Source organism: Macadamia integrifolia, chromosome 3 (assembly GCF_013358625.1).
Source record: "Macadamia integrifolia cultivar HAES 741 chromosome 3, SCU_Mint_v3, whole genome shotgun sequence".
Classification (NCBI taxonomy): Eukaryota; Viridiplantae; Streptophyta; class Magnoliopsida; order Proteales; family Proteaceae; genus Macadamia; species Macadamia integrifolia.
Genome location: NC_056559.1, coordinates 34264385 through 34280488, shown reverse-complemented (window position 1 = coordinate 34280488; position 16104 = coordinate 34264385). Strand labels below are relative to the sequence as shown.

Genomic DNA, 16104 nt, shown 5'->3' with positions numbered 1-16104 from the left:
AGAAGTTTTTTTTTACAGCAATTTACAATTTTCTGGCATCAATGCCTAAGTTGAAATCGCCTTCCCATAGCAAGCCCATGCTTTCGACTCAACGTCTTCCCTCCCGAATCTTGCGCTCCAGTGTTTCCTCCATCCCAATCCCATCAGGTGATGAGTCAACAGAAAAAAACTCAATATAGAATTTCTCAACCTTTAATTCGAGATTCATCAGTAGAATTTCTATTTATTTATTTTTTTGTTATACTTGCAATAGCTTCCATGATGAAAGCCCAAACCCCAAACCGTTTGTGGGATAACCTTTGATTGGAGATTCGACTTGAATACCAATCCATTTCGTGCGAGTTAAGGGCCCTGGCAGAAATGGTAGAACAAGATTTTGGGAAACACGAACTGGGTAATGCAGATTCGAGTTTTCTATTCGAAAGGGGGAGATTCTATGATGAGTACTCGGCTAGAAGGAACGAGAGGTTGAAGAGGAAGAAGTTTGGTGAAAAAAGGGAGGATTTTAGGAGGAGTAGTGTTTGTAATCTGGGTGTTACTGTTGAATCTGGGAAAAAGAGGGATTTAAAGAAACATGGGAGTGTAAGGAAATCGGTCCCTGCAAACTTCTCGATTGGTGGTGGGAGGACTGAGAATCACAAATATTCTCTGCGAGTGCGGAGCAACATTAAGGCTAATGAGTATAAGAAACCCAGTATAATGATAACCGCCGCGAGATCCATGGTTGATGGAGTTCAAAAGGTAGAAGCTCCTAGGGTTAGAAAAATCTGAGCAATTGAAGATGGTCTCTGCCTTCTTGTTCTTGGGGGTTTTCTAAGTTCAAAAGTGATTTTGTAAAATTTTTTTCTCCTACTTCTGGTTCTTCCCCTGATTTTTGCATCTATGTTGTTGAGAGCCATTAGCTCTTGAATTTGAAGGAATGCCTGAGGGGATCTGCAGAGGTATTAGTCATTATTCCTTGACCAGAATTTTTTTTATTTTTTGAGTAAGAAGAATTTTATCAAATTTGTTGATCTTAGAGTTACATGTTAATAAACAGTAACATGGATCAAGAAAAAGATTGTTTCTAGAACTTCAATAGTGTATACTTATGGTGCAGCTTAAGTTTAGAGGGAGAATGCCAGTTCGGGATGAAAGTTTCAACATTGTGCGACATGTTTAGCTTTGCCGCCATATATCCACATCTCATATGGACTAAGGGAGGATTTGCACTCTTGATTAGCATATACTCTGCAAATTCAGTTAGAATAAAGAGAATAAACCCTCTGCAACTTATAGAAGGGAGAAGACGATAATAAGTTAGGGGCAAAATCGTCAGTTCCTAGACTAAGGGTATTTTGGAGTTTATGAAAAAAGTGTAATACACTTAACTAGGGGTGTCAACCGGTCGGGCTGGTCCGTTTTTGGTCGGGCTTAATTGGGCTTGAATACTTTCAAAGGCTACACCGTGTCCGCCCATTTAACTAATCGGGTTTAGTTATTGACGGCATGGTACACTTTATATTCGGTCGGTCGGCCTCGGACTATAATTGGGCTACCTTAATCGGGCTTTAGTCGGGCCTTAATCAGGCTATGGACATGTTTAATGTTAAACTGGCTTTAATCGGTTTTTAAACGGACCCTCTTTAAAATGTGCTCTTATATTCTGGCCCACTCATGCAAGCCCAAAAAAATGACAATAAATCAATAAATGATACCAAATATAACCATTATTTAAAATGTGAACATCTCTTTACTTTTTAGTTTTTATTCTTTAATTTGGGGGGTAAAATAGGTATTCTACAATCATTAAAGGGTCGGGCCAAGTCAGTACACAATAGGTTGGTCTTGGTCGAGTGTTATTCGGTCGGTCTCGATCGGGCACCGACGGTCCAGGTAGCAAAATCGAGACCGACCATTTATAAACGGGTCGGGCTCAAGTCCGACACGTTTAATAAACGGTCCGGGCCGGGCTGATCTATAAATGTTCGGTCCCAATCGATTTAGTCGGGTCAGGCTACGAATTGACACCCCTACACTTAACAATTCATCACTCACGGTTGGGATGCGATTGATAGAATCTAAAACTTAGAAGGGAAGGGAGTGTAATTTCAAACCTCATAAGGAAGGACTATATAATACTCGAAACATACAGGGAGGGGAGTGTAATTTTCTCTTTATTTGGATTTGTGCGCTACTTTAATGAGCATGTGCTCTAATTCCTTCGAAATCAAGTGTAAATAGGTAGTTTCCACTATTTTTAGATTTTTCAAATAAAAATCTACAACGCAAAACAGTTTCGTTTTCACATCTTAAATCTACACCACTGATGCATACAATGCATTAGGCCAAAGCCCATGAATTAACTATGGGCTCTCTCTCTCTCTCTCTCTCTCTCTCTCTCTCTCTCTCTCTCCATCCAACATAAACACTTTTGAGGGAATTCTTAACAATGATGTTTGCTTGGGTGTGACTGCATGTTACTGGAAAGTGTATTTATATGGACAAGATGGGGAGGATTTGATTGGAATATTTGAAGAAATAAGGCATTAATCGTAAAAGGAACCCCACAATTAGAAAAATTTACAGAAATGCATGAATGGGCAAACTCATTCCCATCTTTCATGGGTAGAGTGGTCATTTCACCCATCTATGTTTGTGCACAACCCCCTCACTCCTAGACGATGTCTTATTTCTTATATTTTAACGCTACTCATTTGTGTGTGGGCACTACACGAGCACGTAAACCAATGAGGAGGTCGAGTAGAGACATCTCCAACGTATGGGAGGGGTCAACACAATCTCTTTGCACCTACCTGTGTCTACACAGGTTAGGTGTAGACACACACAAGGAAGTCGTGTTATTTTTCCCATAATATATTCTACAAATAGGCATACCAAACTTATTTTTAATTATACAATCTATTATATAAATAGTAACCAAATGAATATTATTTGTGGTTCATAATTAATTATCACAAATGATAGAAAATAGATAATAAATACAAAGAGAAATCAAAACAAAGAGAGAATAAACTAGGGGTTGCAATGAGATGCATTAGGTTGGGTTGGATCACAAATGTAGAGACATCACTCTCGTTTGTAACAACAGTTTCCATTTGCTTTGTTTGTCCCTTTTCTTCATTTTATTTTCAATCAATCACGCATGGAGATGCAGATGTGCTAAGGGGACTAGGGCCCACCATTGGGTCTTAGGTTAGGTGGATCCATGTCAGAGAGATCAACTAAAAACAAAGTGTTTCCTGTGAAGAAGTGTGATTTTTACAAGTGCATGAGGGCCAATAAGAACACACAAAAAAAGTATCCACAGAAGACTCATCTTCCTTTTCACTGGGATAGACTTATCATTTCGCTGTCATGTGTCTGGGCACAGGGGCCACACACCCCACAAAAAAAAAAAAAAGTCCCTTTTGGCGGAGAATCAATGACATGGTGCTTTAGAAAAATTTTCCTGAGGTGAGGAATAGTAAAAAAGTTTCCAATACTTGGGTGAGAAAAAGTATCTCGAGTAATTAATTATATTACAGATAATTGAAAATTCAGGTTTTGATTGGGACGAGTCATCAGATTCTAGTAAAAGTCATGTGAACTCAAGTTGGTTTCCTCCAATCCATCTTGCATTTGAGGGGGAGTGTTAATGCATATGGAGATTGGATTAAGGTTTTGATTGAGTAATTTTGGGGATTGCATTGAGGATTTGAAAGAATAATCTTGGAGATTGGATTGAGTGTTTTTTTTTTGGGGGGGGAGGGGTGTGGGGGGTGGTGTGGTTTTAAGGATTGAGGATTTGATTGTATGTAATTATAGAAACAAATAGGCTTATATAAATTATACACTCCATGCTCAAAAACACAAACTAAAATACATACATTTACAATTACAATCTCCATTGGCCAATAATTGAAATCAATGTCATTACCAAATTCTTCCACTTCAAAAAGTTACTCTAGAAGCCTGTCCAACATCATTCTTGTCCAAGCTTAAGACACTAGTAGAAATACTATCTGAATAGTTCATTCTGTGACCTAAAGGATCAGAGAAATTAAAGTAAGCATCCAATGATTCAGAAACCAAACCAGAAAGCTCAAGATGGAGATCAGGGGGCAGGGAAGGCAGACTGGCATCCCTTAACAGGAACTGCACAACCTTTCTCATATTAGGCCTGCAGTGAGGAAGAGGATGGGAACAAAGCAAACCAAGACTAAGCACAAGCTCTGCCTCCTCTGGGTTATAGAAGTCCAATAAGGGGTCAATGGCTCTTAAGATATCTCTTTGGGAATGTAATTCACTGACCCAATCCACCAAAACCAGCTCCTGTTCATTCTTCTCTGGCTCAATAGGTCTCCTCCCACAAGCCACCTCTAACATAAAAGCACCATAGCTATACACATCAGTGCTTGTTGTGGCCTTCCCTGTCCTAGTGAGCTCTGGTGCAAGGTACCCAAGTGTCCCAACAACATAGGTAGTTTGAGGATTGATGCCATGATCATATATTCTAGAAAGACCAAAGTCTCCAAGCTTGGCATTCAGGTCTGCATCTATTAATACATTGCTTGACTTCACATCCCTATGAAGCACTCTTTGGTCACATTCTTCATGGAGATACAACAAGGCTTGTCCAGCTCCAATCAAGATCTTGAATCTCTGGTCCCAAGTTAGAATTTCCTTTGGGGAATGGAATAATAGCTTGTCAAGACTCCCATTTGGAACATAATCATAAATAAGGAGGAGTTCATTGTTCCTTCTGCACCATCCATGTAGCTGAACCAGATTCCTGTGCCTAAGCCTTCCCATGCTAATAATCTCTGCAAGAAATTCTTTCTTCCCCTGTCTTGAATCATGAGCAACCTTCTTGATTGCCACTTCAAGGCCTGTACTTGGAATCACACCCTTGTAAACACATCCAAATCCTCCTCTACCAATTAGGTTTTTCTCTCCAAATTCACATGTTGCTTTGAGGAGCTCCGAGTATTCGAATCTGTAAGCTCCATACTCAATTTCCCAATCTTCTAACAAGTCGTCTTCATGCTTTGGCCATCGAACTACCCGAATTGCACCTGAGATTAAGGGTGTCAATTTAGAACCGAAACAGAAATATGTGGATGATAAATTCTATTCCTTTTAATTGTTTGGAAAAGTTTGGCAGATTATGACCATAACAAATAAGGGTTTTCTGTTGATGAGAACACAAAAAGTTGGCCCAAACACCTAAAGTACGGCCTAAACCAAATTAAAATTGATCAAGGGACCTAATTTGACCGATAAAAAAATGAAACTGGTTTTGGGTTCTGCATTTTGTATTTTGAACCGAATACCAAAACTGAACTGATTAACACCCTTACCTGAGATCATCAACAGAACCAGACTGAATGAAACCAGAATAAGCCCAATTGCAAGGCCCTTTCTGCTATGCCGCACCACCACCTTGGCTTTCACAAGAGATGGGAGCTTTGAGGGATCCAAATCATCAGCTCTCCCATTAATCCTGAAGCTCCAACCTAGGACATCATGTGCTGCAAAAAGCAGACCAGTAGAAGAAGAAAAGCCTACATACATGTACTCATTTATGACTGATGAGAGATCAAGTGGGAATGAAATCAAAGGCCTCTCTGGCTTTGGAATGCCAAAAGGAGAGATTGCAACATTTATCAACTCCTCTTTGCTACTGTACTCAATCCATGCTGTAACTGGTGCTCCACTTTTGAGATCAATTGAATGGGTTTTGTTTGAACCACTCCCACTGAAAAAAGTTGCAGGTACAGACACATTAGAAGTCAAGCTATTTACATCTATGCCGACATGGTTATCATTGATGTCATTTAGTTCGATGTTCCGAACAACATCGAACTCAACTGCGAGCAGACAGGTTGAGGACTTGGCAATGCTTGCATCATTTGGAAGGCCTAGGTACTGGTTAGGTAGACAGTCTTGGAGATCTTTAGTGGAGGAGAGAATAAAAGCTAGTCCATGGCCACCAATCTTTGGATACATGGGTGAAATGGAGAAAACAAATGTGGTACTAAAGGAGACAGTAGGAGAAGAGGGGTTTGAAAGCTTCAATTGCAGGGGAGAAGGATAGAATACATGGCCAATGTTCTTAGGTGAATTACTGATTACTGATAAGATGCCATCGGGTTTAATGTATGATGCTCCATATAAGCTCAAAGTTACATTGTGAAACCCATTGTAGATGAAACTGGTTTCTGCAATTACACAAGCAAAGAAAAGAAGTTGCAGAAAGACTCTAAAAGCTTTCATGGCTAGAATTCTGAATTGGGTTTCTGTTTTGAAAGGTTAAGTTCTAAAATGGGAATCGATTGGTCTTTACAGTTAAAGTTTCAAAGACTTGGAACTTGAAGTACCCACCATAAAAGGACACAAGACACTGAAGCACAAATCCTAAGAGAGGAAACACTATCAGGAAGAAAAGATAATAAAGAAGATTTATAAGAGTTCTAACAGTTTCCTGATGATCTGTAACAAATATAAAAAAGCAAGCATTCCACATTGAAAAGAAATTGGGATCCATGGTCAAACAAGAATCTTAGCTACATGGAAGGAAATAAATAAATAGAAGGTTGTGATCTGATTCTGATTGTTTGTTTTGGTAGGGTGACTAATGTCAATATATCTAATGATCTGGCTACCATTCTTCATTATCTCTTGACCTTTGGTGAGATTGCCTAACCAAACTTATAATTTAATGGCTCAGATTAGTGATTGGATCCACCAACAGTATATGATCTTCATGCAGGCCCTATCGAAAAATTTGTCCTATTTTAATATCTGTAGGGTATATATAGTCTTTTTATTCTTTTTAGATTTTAATTGTAATGGATTGAATTACAAGGCCTAGGGGTCTAAATGGGTGAACAAAAGTAGATATTTAATTATAAGGCCTAGAGGTCTAAAGGGTTGTATAAGATGTGTATTTGTGAAAAATATATATACATGCATGGTTACTAACTATAAATAGCTCTAAACTGGGAGCAATATGGTCTCACTTTGTTAAAGATGGAAATTGTGTTAGTTTCACATTGTTGTTGGCTGAATTCTCTCCAACCTTATCTTGATATGCTAGTGGAGAGAGAGAGAGAGAGAGAGAGAGAGGTGGGTGGAGAACCTTGGGAGTAGACCAACTTCCCTGTAAGACCATTCTAAGAACTACTATCACATATACCCACATAAAAGAACATGCAAGAGAGCAAATATTTTAATCTCTATAGTGAGAATAAGAGCATAAAAAAGAGGTGATACATATTAGTATTAACAAATTAAGTCTAATTTTACCCCCCCCAAAAAAAAAAATTAAGTCTAATTCCTTCCACCGAGGAAAAGCATAAAAAAGAATTTTACTTTCTTAATCAAATAACAAAGAACCTATATATATAAATGGCAAGTTGAAGATGGGCTGCTTACTAAGTTGGTAAAGCTTGTGGATTTCTGTACCTCTGAGGCTCAGAACTTATTCAGAAGCCCGCATTACCTCCTAACTCATAAAAGACCTGCTTTCTTATATGTATATATGAGGAAGTGTTTTTTTGTGGGGGAGTGTAATTCTAGAGCGTGAGCGAGTATCAATGAGGGTGTACAAGAAAGCATCCACAGTGATGCCATTTTCCTTTTCATAGGGTTGGGCAGGTCATTTTGCACCCCATATGTCAAGGTGCAGCCGTGCAGGGCCACACTCCCCCACAGAAAACTTTCTCTCATAATATATATACAGGCTAAGCTAAATAAACAATAAATAATCATCTTGAGAAAATAAACAAGAATAGGCTGTCAAAAGAAGTTAAAAAACCAAAACAATTACCAAGACAACTTGAATAATTCAAAAAGCTAAACAACTTGCTCAGCTGCATTGAGATTGGAAAGCAAGTTGTATTATTTATATCTAATTTAATTTTTATTTTGTATTATACTCTATAAAATATAAAGATAATCTCTTACTGTTACATTATTGGTCTTCTTTTCTTTATTGTATAATGTGATAATCCATAAATTGAATGGTTTGAATCACTTTGGAAGGTCATACTGATCATGTGGGTTTTTGTTCCATTTGTTGTTTATTTAATTCACTCATTGGATTATTTTTAGCTAACAGAAGTACAGAACTCCTAATGTCCCACAAAGGTGCTTAAAGGGGGATGAAATGAGGTGCTCAATCTTGAACCAGTAGTTTTTAGCTTCTTTTATCTCAACTTCTTATCTAGGGAAATGTGAAGAAATGGGTTGGTTTCTCTTTTGGAATACAGAATTCCGAACCCGTTGGAAAAGCAGTAAAAACATGGGATTTATAGAGAAACATTCCCGCATGAGAAAGGGAATTGGGAAAGTTCAATGGACATTTAACAATTTTTTCCCTTACTCAGTAAGCATGGAGTAGATGACTGTAGAAAAAGAGAACCTAAAACGAAGCAGAAAAAAAATGGAAATCGCAAAAAGACAATGGCATGACCCAAAGGGATTTACGTGGTTTAGTAAGATTTCCTACGCCCATGCATGGTGAGATGGGATGTGTTTCACTATCAACGGAGAATATAGTTACAGCTCGTCCTCACACCTCTCTTAGATTGATTATAGAGGAAGGCATCATACCCCAACAATGACAACCTACTTCAAGATGGACTGCTGTGCTTCATGTTCATCCAGTCATTACCTCCTTAGCTACCACTCTCTCTATCTCTTTTATTTCTTCCTTGGGTTTGTGAGAAAAGCATACCATTCAACAACTAAGGAAAGAACTTGTAATCTCAGTCTCCCTGCATGACCATATCATAAAAACCTTCTCAAACCAACCTACAATAGCTAAGACTGTGGGCAACAACATTAGACAAACAAGAAACATGTTTGGGTTCAACAGAATAAAAGCACTTAATAATCTTTGACACCCATGGCCAATCCTCAAATATTTCCTGCTTACAAGCCAGTTCAGCATCCATTCCCACTTGTAGCACACATCCAAACTAGTGCTCTTTTAAAGTTGTCGATTCGGTGATCTAATCTCCATTCTTTGGGATTTGTGTTAAATTAACATTTAAAAGCTAACCATTAAGGAAAGGGTACAAGCCTTTATATTGGACTACACACATTTGATGTGTGATCGTAGCCTCAACGTTAAGATCTAAAGACTGATAACAGGATGTGGGTGGAGATGCTCATCATTCAAAGAAAAAGTAGGCCAGAAAATCCTAAACTCAGCACATGTTTCTGTTCACCCGGGCAAGGAGGACCACATCTTTCCTTGTTTCCCAAATTAAATAGGCAATACCAGCAATGTAAGATAATAAAAGGTGGGTCATGTTTGTTTAATTCAGAAGAGCTTAGACCACAAGGACATAGTTTAGAGCAAGAACTAAAGTTAAGTTGGTCCATTCTAATTTCTAAGACTAATGAAAGAATAAGACCAACTGAACCTTGCTGCACCACAATCAATGGTTTCTTGGTCTCTCTTCTTTGATGGACAAAAACTTTGATCACCCTCTGTGTGGTCCATCTTCTTGGCAAAGCTTCAAATAAGTAAAGCTTTGTTTAAAGGTGAATATAGTTTAAACCTTTTGTTGGCACTTGTAGTTTCCAAATCGATAACAGGGTCAAGCCAAGATCCATGACACTACCATGACTTCAGCTTCAATTTGGGTAACCCAAGCACTTCTGGGTAAAGAGTAACCCAATAAGATATTTCAAAGTTAATGTGAAAGGTATAGTGCAAAGAATTATAAAACTAAATTTAATAAAATTAGGGTGCAGAAAAGTACAGCCATCAATGACCATAAATGTATGTTTTTCACTATTTATGAATGATCGCTCATACCCCCATTGTTACGTGATATCTTTTCTCACCATCTGAGTACCCTCAATCAAGGGATTCATATGGGTTAGGTAAAACCCGATCCTAAAATCAATGTGCCAATGATGGAGCTCTCCATTTGGGAGATTTGTGAAGGGATTTTTGCCTACTCATTTTGTTTTCAGATGTTGGTCCAGTCGATGGCTCTTTTGTTGTGCTGTTCCATATTTTACTAGATTGGTCCGGCCTTTTTTCTCTTTTCTTATTCCTATTCCCTTTTGTAGGTTGGTCCACTCTAATTGTTATTTGGCTTTATGGTTAGTCTTTTTACCAAGGTATGGAATATTGGGATAGGTTAACCGTTAACATATCAAAAGTTTAGGGTGATCGTAATATTTAAGAGACATATCGAGGAGGATCTAAAAGATGTAAGATACGCATGAAAATGTTCAAGAAGCACAAGGATATTCTTCCAATGCACGAAAAATACAATTTTGAAGCATAATTGTTGCAATTTAAATGGTTTTAAAATAATAAAGGAAAACTCAAAGACACCTACTTCCTAGTTATTTTATCAGAAGTGTCCTCTCACAGAAGTGCAAACTCATGCGCATGGAATTCATTACGTGCATGGAATCTCTCTGGGAGACACCTTTTGGACGCCTTTATACAAGTATATTCAAGAGGCGTCTCTCATCTATAATATATTCTTATTGTCCTCTACTCCCTCTCTCTCTCACTCACTCTCACACTCACTGTTTGCCATCTGTGTACTGTTTTAACAAGTCTTCTATAATCTTTCTTCCTTCTTGATGGTGCACAACTACATAGTTTTTCAACATGGCCTAGCAAGTGAATGCAACAAGAAAAAGCTATTTCATTTTAGAGCAAATTCTAATCACTTGGATTGCACCATAGGGAAGTGACTACTGTCTAAAGGAAAATGACAGTGGCACGACTCAATCCCTCCCTGTTACCCAACAATTACAAGGTTTTCCGGTTGCAATAGATGTAATTAAGTTTGTGATCTACTTACAGAGCTTTCTTACTCATTGTAGTGACGTTCCAATTCAATAACCATTTAACCAAAATAAGATAATTGAAAGAGAAAAAAAAACCCTACCTTGTAACGTTACTCATACAAAAACACATGGGTAACTAAAACCATACTGTGAAAAGATACTCATGGCAAATTAATTAGTCCTCTGAAGTAAGAAAAGAAAAAGTAGAACCTTGAAACAATAGTATTTCACCTTTTCTGTCATAATTATAACGGCTTCGTTTGGATGCCATTAAAATTAAGGGTGTGTTTGATAGCCAAGAGAAGAAAAGAAAAGAAAAGAAAAAAGAATATAGAAAAGAAAAGAGAAGAAAATAGAAGAAATGGTGAGAAAATAAAACGATTATGTATGTTTGGTTGCCACCAGAAGAAAAGAAAAAAATTAAAAAAATTTTGAATTTTAATAGAGAAATAGACACATAGGAAATCATTGTGTAATCATTCATTTTTTGTCTTATTATCTTTTAATGTTTTCTCATGTTTTCTTATGTTTTTTACAAGAAAATTTTTGGGGGAGGAAAAGAAAATTTCAATTTTGAATTTGAAAAAGGGAATCTTCTCATAGGTGAAGACATACCAAGTGCAAAGAAATTTTCATACTTTAAAAAGAAATATTTATAATCATTATTAGTTCATTACCCCATATTATGGTATAAATTATTTAATTCTTTCTAACCATATTAAGTAATGATATATTTTAAATGTAATTTTTTACTTTACATATTATAGCAAAGAGTTTTGGATGCAAAGTAAAGTGAAATTTTATAAGCAAATATGGAATGCTTTTTTTTTTTAGGTAGAAAAATAAAATAATTTGAAGGTAATGTTAAAATCACATGGGTAATGATTAAGTATATTTCTTTTTTAAGTATGAAAATTTCACTTCCCTCCCCTTTAATTCCCCTTACAACTAAACATAGCCAACATATTTACAATTTCTCAAGAAATTCATAATACTACAAGGCTTGCATAATTTTCTCTTCCTGGAATTTCAAAATTTTCCTATTTACTCGCACTCTTTGAACCATTCAAATCGGTTCCTTTGTTCAAGCAAGTGATAAATTTCCAGCAGAAACAGAGCAGAATAGGGAGTGAGTGTGGAAAACCCATAAAACAGACCAAATTTAGAGCCCACTCAGCACCAGTTTTTGCCCTGGATAACTTCTTTTAGTCCAAATAAACCTGTAACAGGGTAACAAGCTTCTAGCCATCAGTTACTAAAAGGTTTAAGTTCTCAAGAACTCTCCTACAAATTATCTTGACTGTCAACGGAAACAAGGATTCTCAAATAAATGGAACTTGTTTCGCTTACGTTTGATAACAAAAATCAACAGATGGGTGATAAATTTTCTCACAATGATGGTAATGTGTAGTAGACATCAATGAATTAGGGGCCAAAATTGAAAAAAAATGCATTCATCCCATTTCCAAGGGCTACAAGAACAAGTTCACTTCAGCCAAAATCCAATACAGGGACCAACAAGCCTGCAACTCAAACAAATACCTGCAAAAATCCTTGACTAATCAACTAGACTATTTTCAGACCAATTCAGATTCTCGTACCATGTGGGCAATATTGGGCCATTAATGGAATACAAATCAACCAATAGATGAACCTATCCCTGGTCAATAGCAAAGCCAAATTAACCTGTCTCTGAGTTTGGCCTCTAAATTCTTTTATATGCTCAAGGAAGTGCACTCAAGAAAGGATCCAAGACAGATTTTTCATGGAAGTGAAAAATAATGAAAATAAAGAGAAGAGCAGGTAATGGATGTAGCATTAGGATTTAGAAGTGTTTGCAAGAGAACTCTAGGATTATGTCCTTCCTATATAGGCACCAAAATTTATCAGAGATGAAAGTAACCATTTTATGCTGAACCAATGAATTTCTTAAATTAGGTTGTTGAACTGAAGCAAAGCAGTTAAGAAGATACTAATGTGTTTCTACTTGATCTGTGAATAAAGAACTCCTCTTTGAATTTCTTTCCATAACATTCTACATCCACATGCATTTTGAAGAAAAATGCCTCACCCTACAAATGTTGTTGGGCCAATAAAGATATTCTCTATGCCAAATGGGTACAACTAACGAAAAAGGCACCACCTGACAATCCCAAAAATGGAGACATAAACACAAAGTTTACAACAACATCCAAAACCTTATCCCAACTTAAGGAGGTCGATTACATGGGGATTCCAAGCAAAGATGAGCACAAGAATCGATGCCAAAAGATTGATGGGTTATGACTAATTATAAGAAGTGACAAATGTCAACCTAATGCACCACTACAAATCCACCACATGCTTATAACGACAGACTATAATAAAGTACCAGATGTCTACCTGATATACCATATAAATCGATCAAGCCAAAACGTCCTACATGCATTACGTCCACCACCAAGATAATCCATCACCCAACCTACTTTCACGAAAGGAGGAATGAGATAACGAATTCTTGATAGCCCAGTAAGCACGAAAGTAACCACTCGAATACACAACTCTGCATTGAATGCTATGCAATCACACATCTTCGCATTAAAAACTAGATACGCAACACAAAACTCCGCATTAAAGACAAAAAATTCAACCCACAACTCAGGCCAGTGGTATCTGTGGATAGGAGTTCAATGCACCAGCATAAAGCCCACCATCACAAGCAAACCAATTGCAACTCACGTGTGTTACGTCCACCACCATACTACTACGGTGTAATAAGATTTTTGTAGAAGAAAGACTGGTGCCCCGTTGAGCACAATAACACAAACACAATTTATCTCATATATATATATATATATCATAAGTTATTTCATGTAAGCACTCAGTATGACAAAAACAAACTAAAATACACTGGCATGAATAAAATGTCTTGTCGGTGAAGGTGCCTGCATGAATATCATTAAAGAGAACTTATATTCATCATCTAATGGGCAAGTAACAACGAAAAGAACATCCGGGAAGTCCAATTCAAAATTTATCAAGGAATTTGGATGGATGTGATAAAAGGAGTTAGAAGCCTAGAAATTCGATCCATGCTCTTGAAACACATCATCATTGAAGCCAAGTTGTAGCATGCCTACTTAAGAGCAGCATTTCCAGGCATCAAAGGAAATAGTTCAAAATGATCATAATGGATTCATTAAAGGTTTTGGGCTCACTCAACACTAGAGGCCACCATAAAGCAGAAGCAGCATGTGTTCTTCCCATGTTTTAGGATTAGTAATGGCATGTAAAGTTTTCAGTTCACCTTACAAGACAATGTGTTTATATGAGCAGAAGTCGAGAGGAGATGTCTTAGCCAGATCATATAAGACTCTTAAACAAGGCAAAGCAATTGAGATGCTTGCAATCAAAACAATAACATCCTTGGGAAGGGTTGTAAAATGCAAATTCAAGTTCTTGGCCAAGGATGAACTCAGCAGCAGTGGTAAGGAAAGACAAGTGCTATGAGTTAATGACTTAAGAACGGAATGGTGCAGGATTCATGTAGCCAACCCCAATTGACTACGGTAGTGGGTTAGGTTGTTAATTAATGTAATAGTGGGAAGTATGATGGATACCCTGATACATGGAGCAATCAAGTAGTGATTTCTTGGGTGGAACTGCCATTCAAAAATATAAGGGTCACAATTCTCTTGGAGAGGGAATAGAGATTCCAAGTCATAAAAACAATTGAAATCCCCTTCCATATGCTTCCCCCACCGCCACGCCCTGAAGCAAATTCATTATTCATCAAAGAGAGTAGAGCAAGCTGACTAAAAAACAACATACCTGAAGCATGGCAACCAAACAGTACAGGAATGAAACAAACATGGCATGCAGGAAGGCACTGTGCTAACGTTTTAACTCTAATAAATTGATAATCCATAGGCGAGATATACAGAATTTTCTAAGAGAGTAAAAGGATTCTTGAAATAAACTATGACCAGCAACAACTTCCAGTAGCATTGGTCACAATAATGAAACCAAACTGTACATACCAGACACAAATAATCATCAAGAGAGCTGTTTAGTTCCAGAAATATCAGACCACTTTATGGCATCCTTCATGAATTGAATCTTCTTTCATCACTTCACAAAGAGCAATCCATAGCCCCTGCAACTTGAATTCCCCAAATAGAGTCTCTTTTCGAGAGTCAGATCTTCTCAATCTTGTCGGCCTTCACAACAGGATTCGCTCTGGCGATCACGTCCTGGCCTGCAGTTTTGTAATCGAACTGGCAATTGTGTTTGTCAGAGTAACGATGGATAGAACAAAATGTTTGCCCACATCGGCACTTGAAGCCAGTCAACCCCACACGCTTCCTGCAGGAGCTGCAACGGTTGGCCGGTAATTTTCCAGGATCTCCCGAACTGGTAGCTTCCTCGCAAGGAGTAGCTTTAACATCTTGAACCGTTGTTTCAATCACGGTTTCATCAACCTTCTTCTCCGCAACTACCGCAGCCGCCGCTGCTTTGGCTTGCTTCAGAAAGAAATCTTTGTAGCATTTGGAGCAGAGATTGTTAGTGGCAGCGGTTCCGTAAAAACCGCAGTTATTAGCGCAAGGAACAGTAGCACTTGGAGGTTGGCAGCCGGTTTTCTCGACTTCCACCTTCTGACTTTCTTGCTCCATATCCACAAGGAAACCCTAGACAATCCAATAAACCAATACTCAGAAGCCAGGACACTGAAGAAAATAATAATCAACCCTGAAATTCCATAATCCTTACCCACTTCCAGGAACAGGAAACCAGATAGCTTTTAAATCAACTACTCGAAAACCCTAACTGGTTAAATGAATTATCGAAGTCGATCCCCTTCAAACCATGAAAACCCTAATCAACCCGATTGCGTAACTTTAACAAAAAGTACTAACCGAACCATTAGTTCAAGCATCAACAAACGAAAAACCTGATTGATCCATCTTCGAAACCTCTTTCATCCCAGAAAGAGAACCCCAAATCGAAGAAGAAGAAGAAGAAACTAAGCTACAAAACCACGACCTGGAATTCACCAGAAAGATATAAATATGCACAGACGAAGCATTCAATTGTGAAAGATATTTGACAACTGGAAATGAGATCTTTGGAGTAACCGACCTGAATTCGATTAATCGTCGTGTACGAGTTTTGATCTATAGCCAACCGACTCTGGTGATCAACAATAAGAATTGCATGGAAGAGAGGAATTTTCCTCTCTCCGGATTCCGGAAGAGTCGATCCTTTTCCACAAGCGATAAATCTCTGGGCCGTGATGCTCTTTCTATATTGAAT

General features: G+C 37.8%; 3 protein-coding genes across 5 annotated transcripts; 1 reads left to right on the top strand and 2 right to left on the bottom strand.

Moving 5' to 3' along the window:
- Positions 1-360: 360 nt before the first annotated feature.
- On the top strand, positions 361-1162 carry LOC122074392. The gene is made up of 2 exons (XM_042639215.1): positions 361-741; positions 1100-1162. The coding sequence occupies exons 1-2, from the start codon at positions 361-363 to the stop codon at positions 1160-1162; spliced, it is 444 nt and encodes a 147-aa protein (XP_042495149.1).
- Positions 1163-3900: 2738 nt separating this feature from the next.
- On the bottom strand, positions 3901-6907 carry LOC122072709 (L-type lectin-domain containing receptor kinase IV.2-like). The gene is made up of 2 exons (XM_042637096.1): positions 5343-6907; positions 3901-5057 (listed from the first exon to the last, which is right to left on the bottom strand). Exons 1-2 carry the CDS (start codon positions 6256-6258, stop codon positions 3934-3936), a joined length of 2040 nt encoding a protein of 679 aa, XP_042493030.1. The 5' UTR covers positions 6259-6907; the 3' UTR covers positions 3901-3933.
- Positions 6908-14686: 7779 nt separating this feature from the next.
- LOC122072768 (zinc finger A20 and AN1 domain-containing stress-associated protein 8-like) lies at positions 14687-16104 on the bottom strand. 3 transcript variants are annotated; one of them, XM_042637169.1, is made up of 4 exons: positions 15931-16104; positions 15743-15834; positions 15562-15648; positions 14687-15479 (listed from the first exon to the last, which is right to left on the bottom strand). In XM_042637169.1, the coding sequence occupies exon 4, from the start codon at positions 15462-15464 to the stop codon at positions 14988-14990; it is 477 nt and encodes a 158-aa protein (XP_042493103.1). In that variant the 5' UTR covers positions 15465-15479; positions 15562-15648; positions 15743-15834; positions 15931-16104; the 3' UTR covers positions 14687-14987. The 3 variants fall into 3 exon arrangements, with proteins under 3 accessions (XP_042493103.1, XP_042493102.1, XP_042493101.1); XM_042637168.1 differs by having other exon boundaries at positions 15562-15834; XM_042637167.1 differs by lacking the exons at positions 15562-15648; positions 15743-15834 and having other exon boundaries at positions 15931-16102.

Coding starts and splice junctions, on each gene's coding strand:
- LOC122074392 (XM_042639215.1), top strand. CDS start 361: ATGGTAGAACAAGATTTTGGGAAACACGAACTGGGTAATGCAGATTCG. Junction 742..1,099: donor TGGTTGATGGAGTTCAAAAG/GTAGAAGCTCCT, acceptor CTTATGGTGCAG/CTTAAGTTTAGAGGGAGAAT.
- LOC122072709 (XM_042637096.1), bottom strand. CDS start 6,258: ATGAAAGCTTTTAGAGTCTTTCTGCAACTTCTTTTCTTTGCTTGTGTA. Junction 5,058..5,342: donor GGTTCTGTTGATGATCTCAG/GTAAGGGTGTTA, acceptor CCTTAATCTCAG/GTGCAATTCGGGTAGTTCGA.
- LOC122072768 (XM_042637168.1), bottom strand. CDS start 15,464: ATGGAGCAAGAAAGTCAGAAGGTGGAAGTCGAGAAAACCGGCTGCCAA.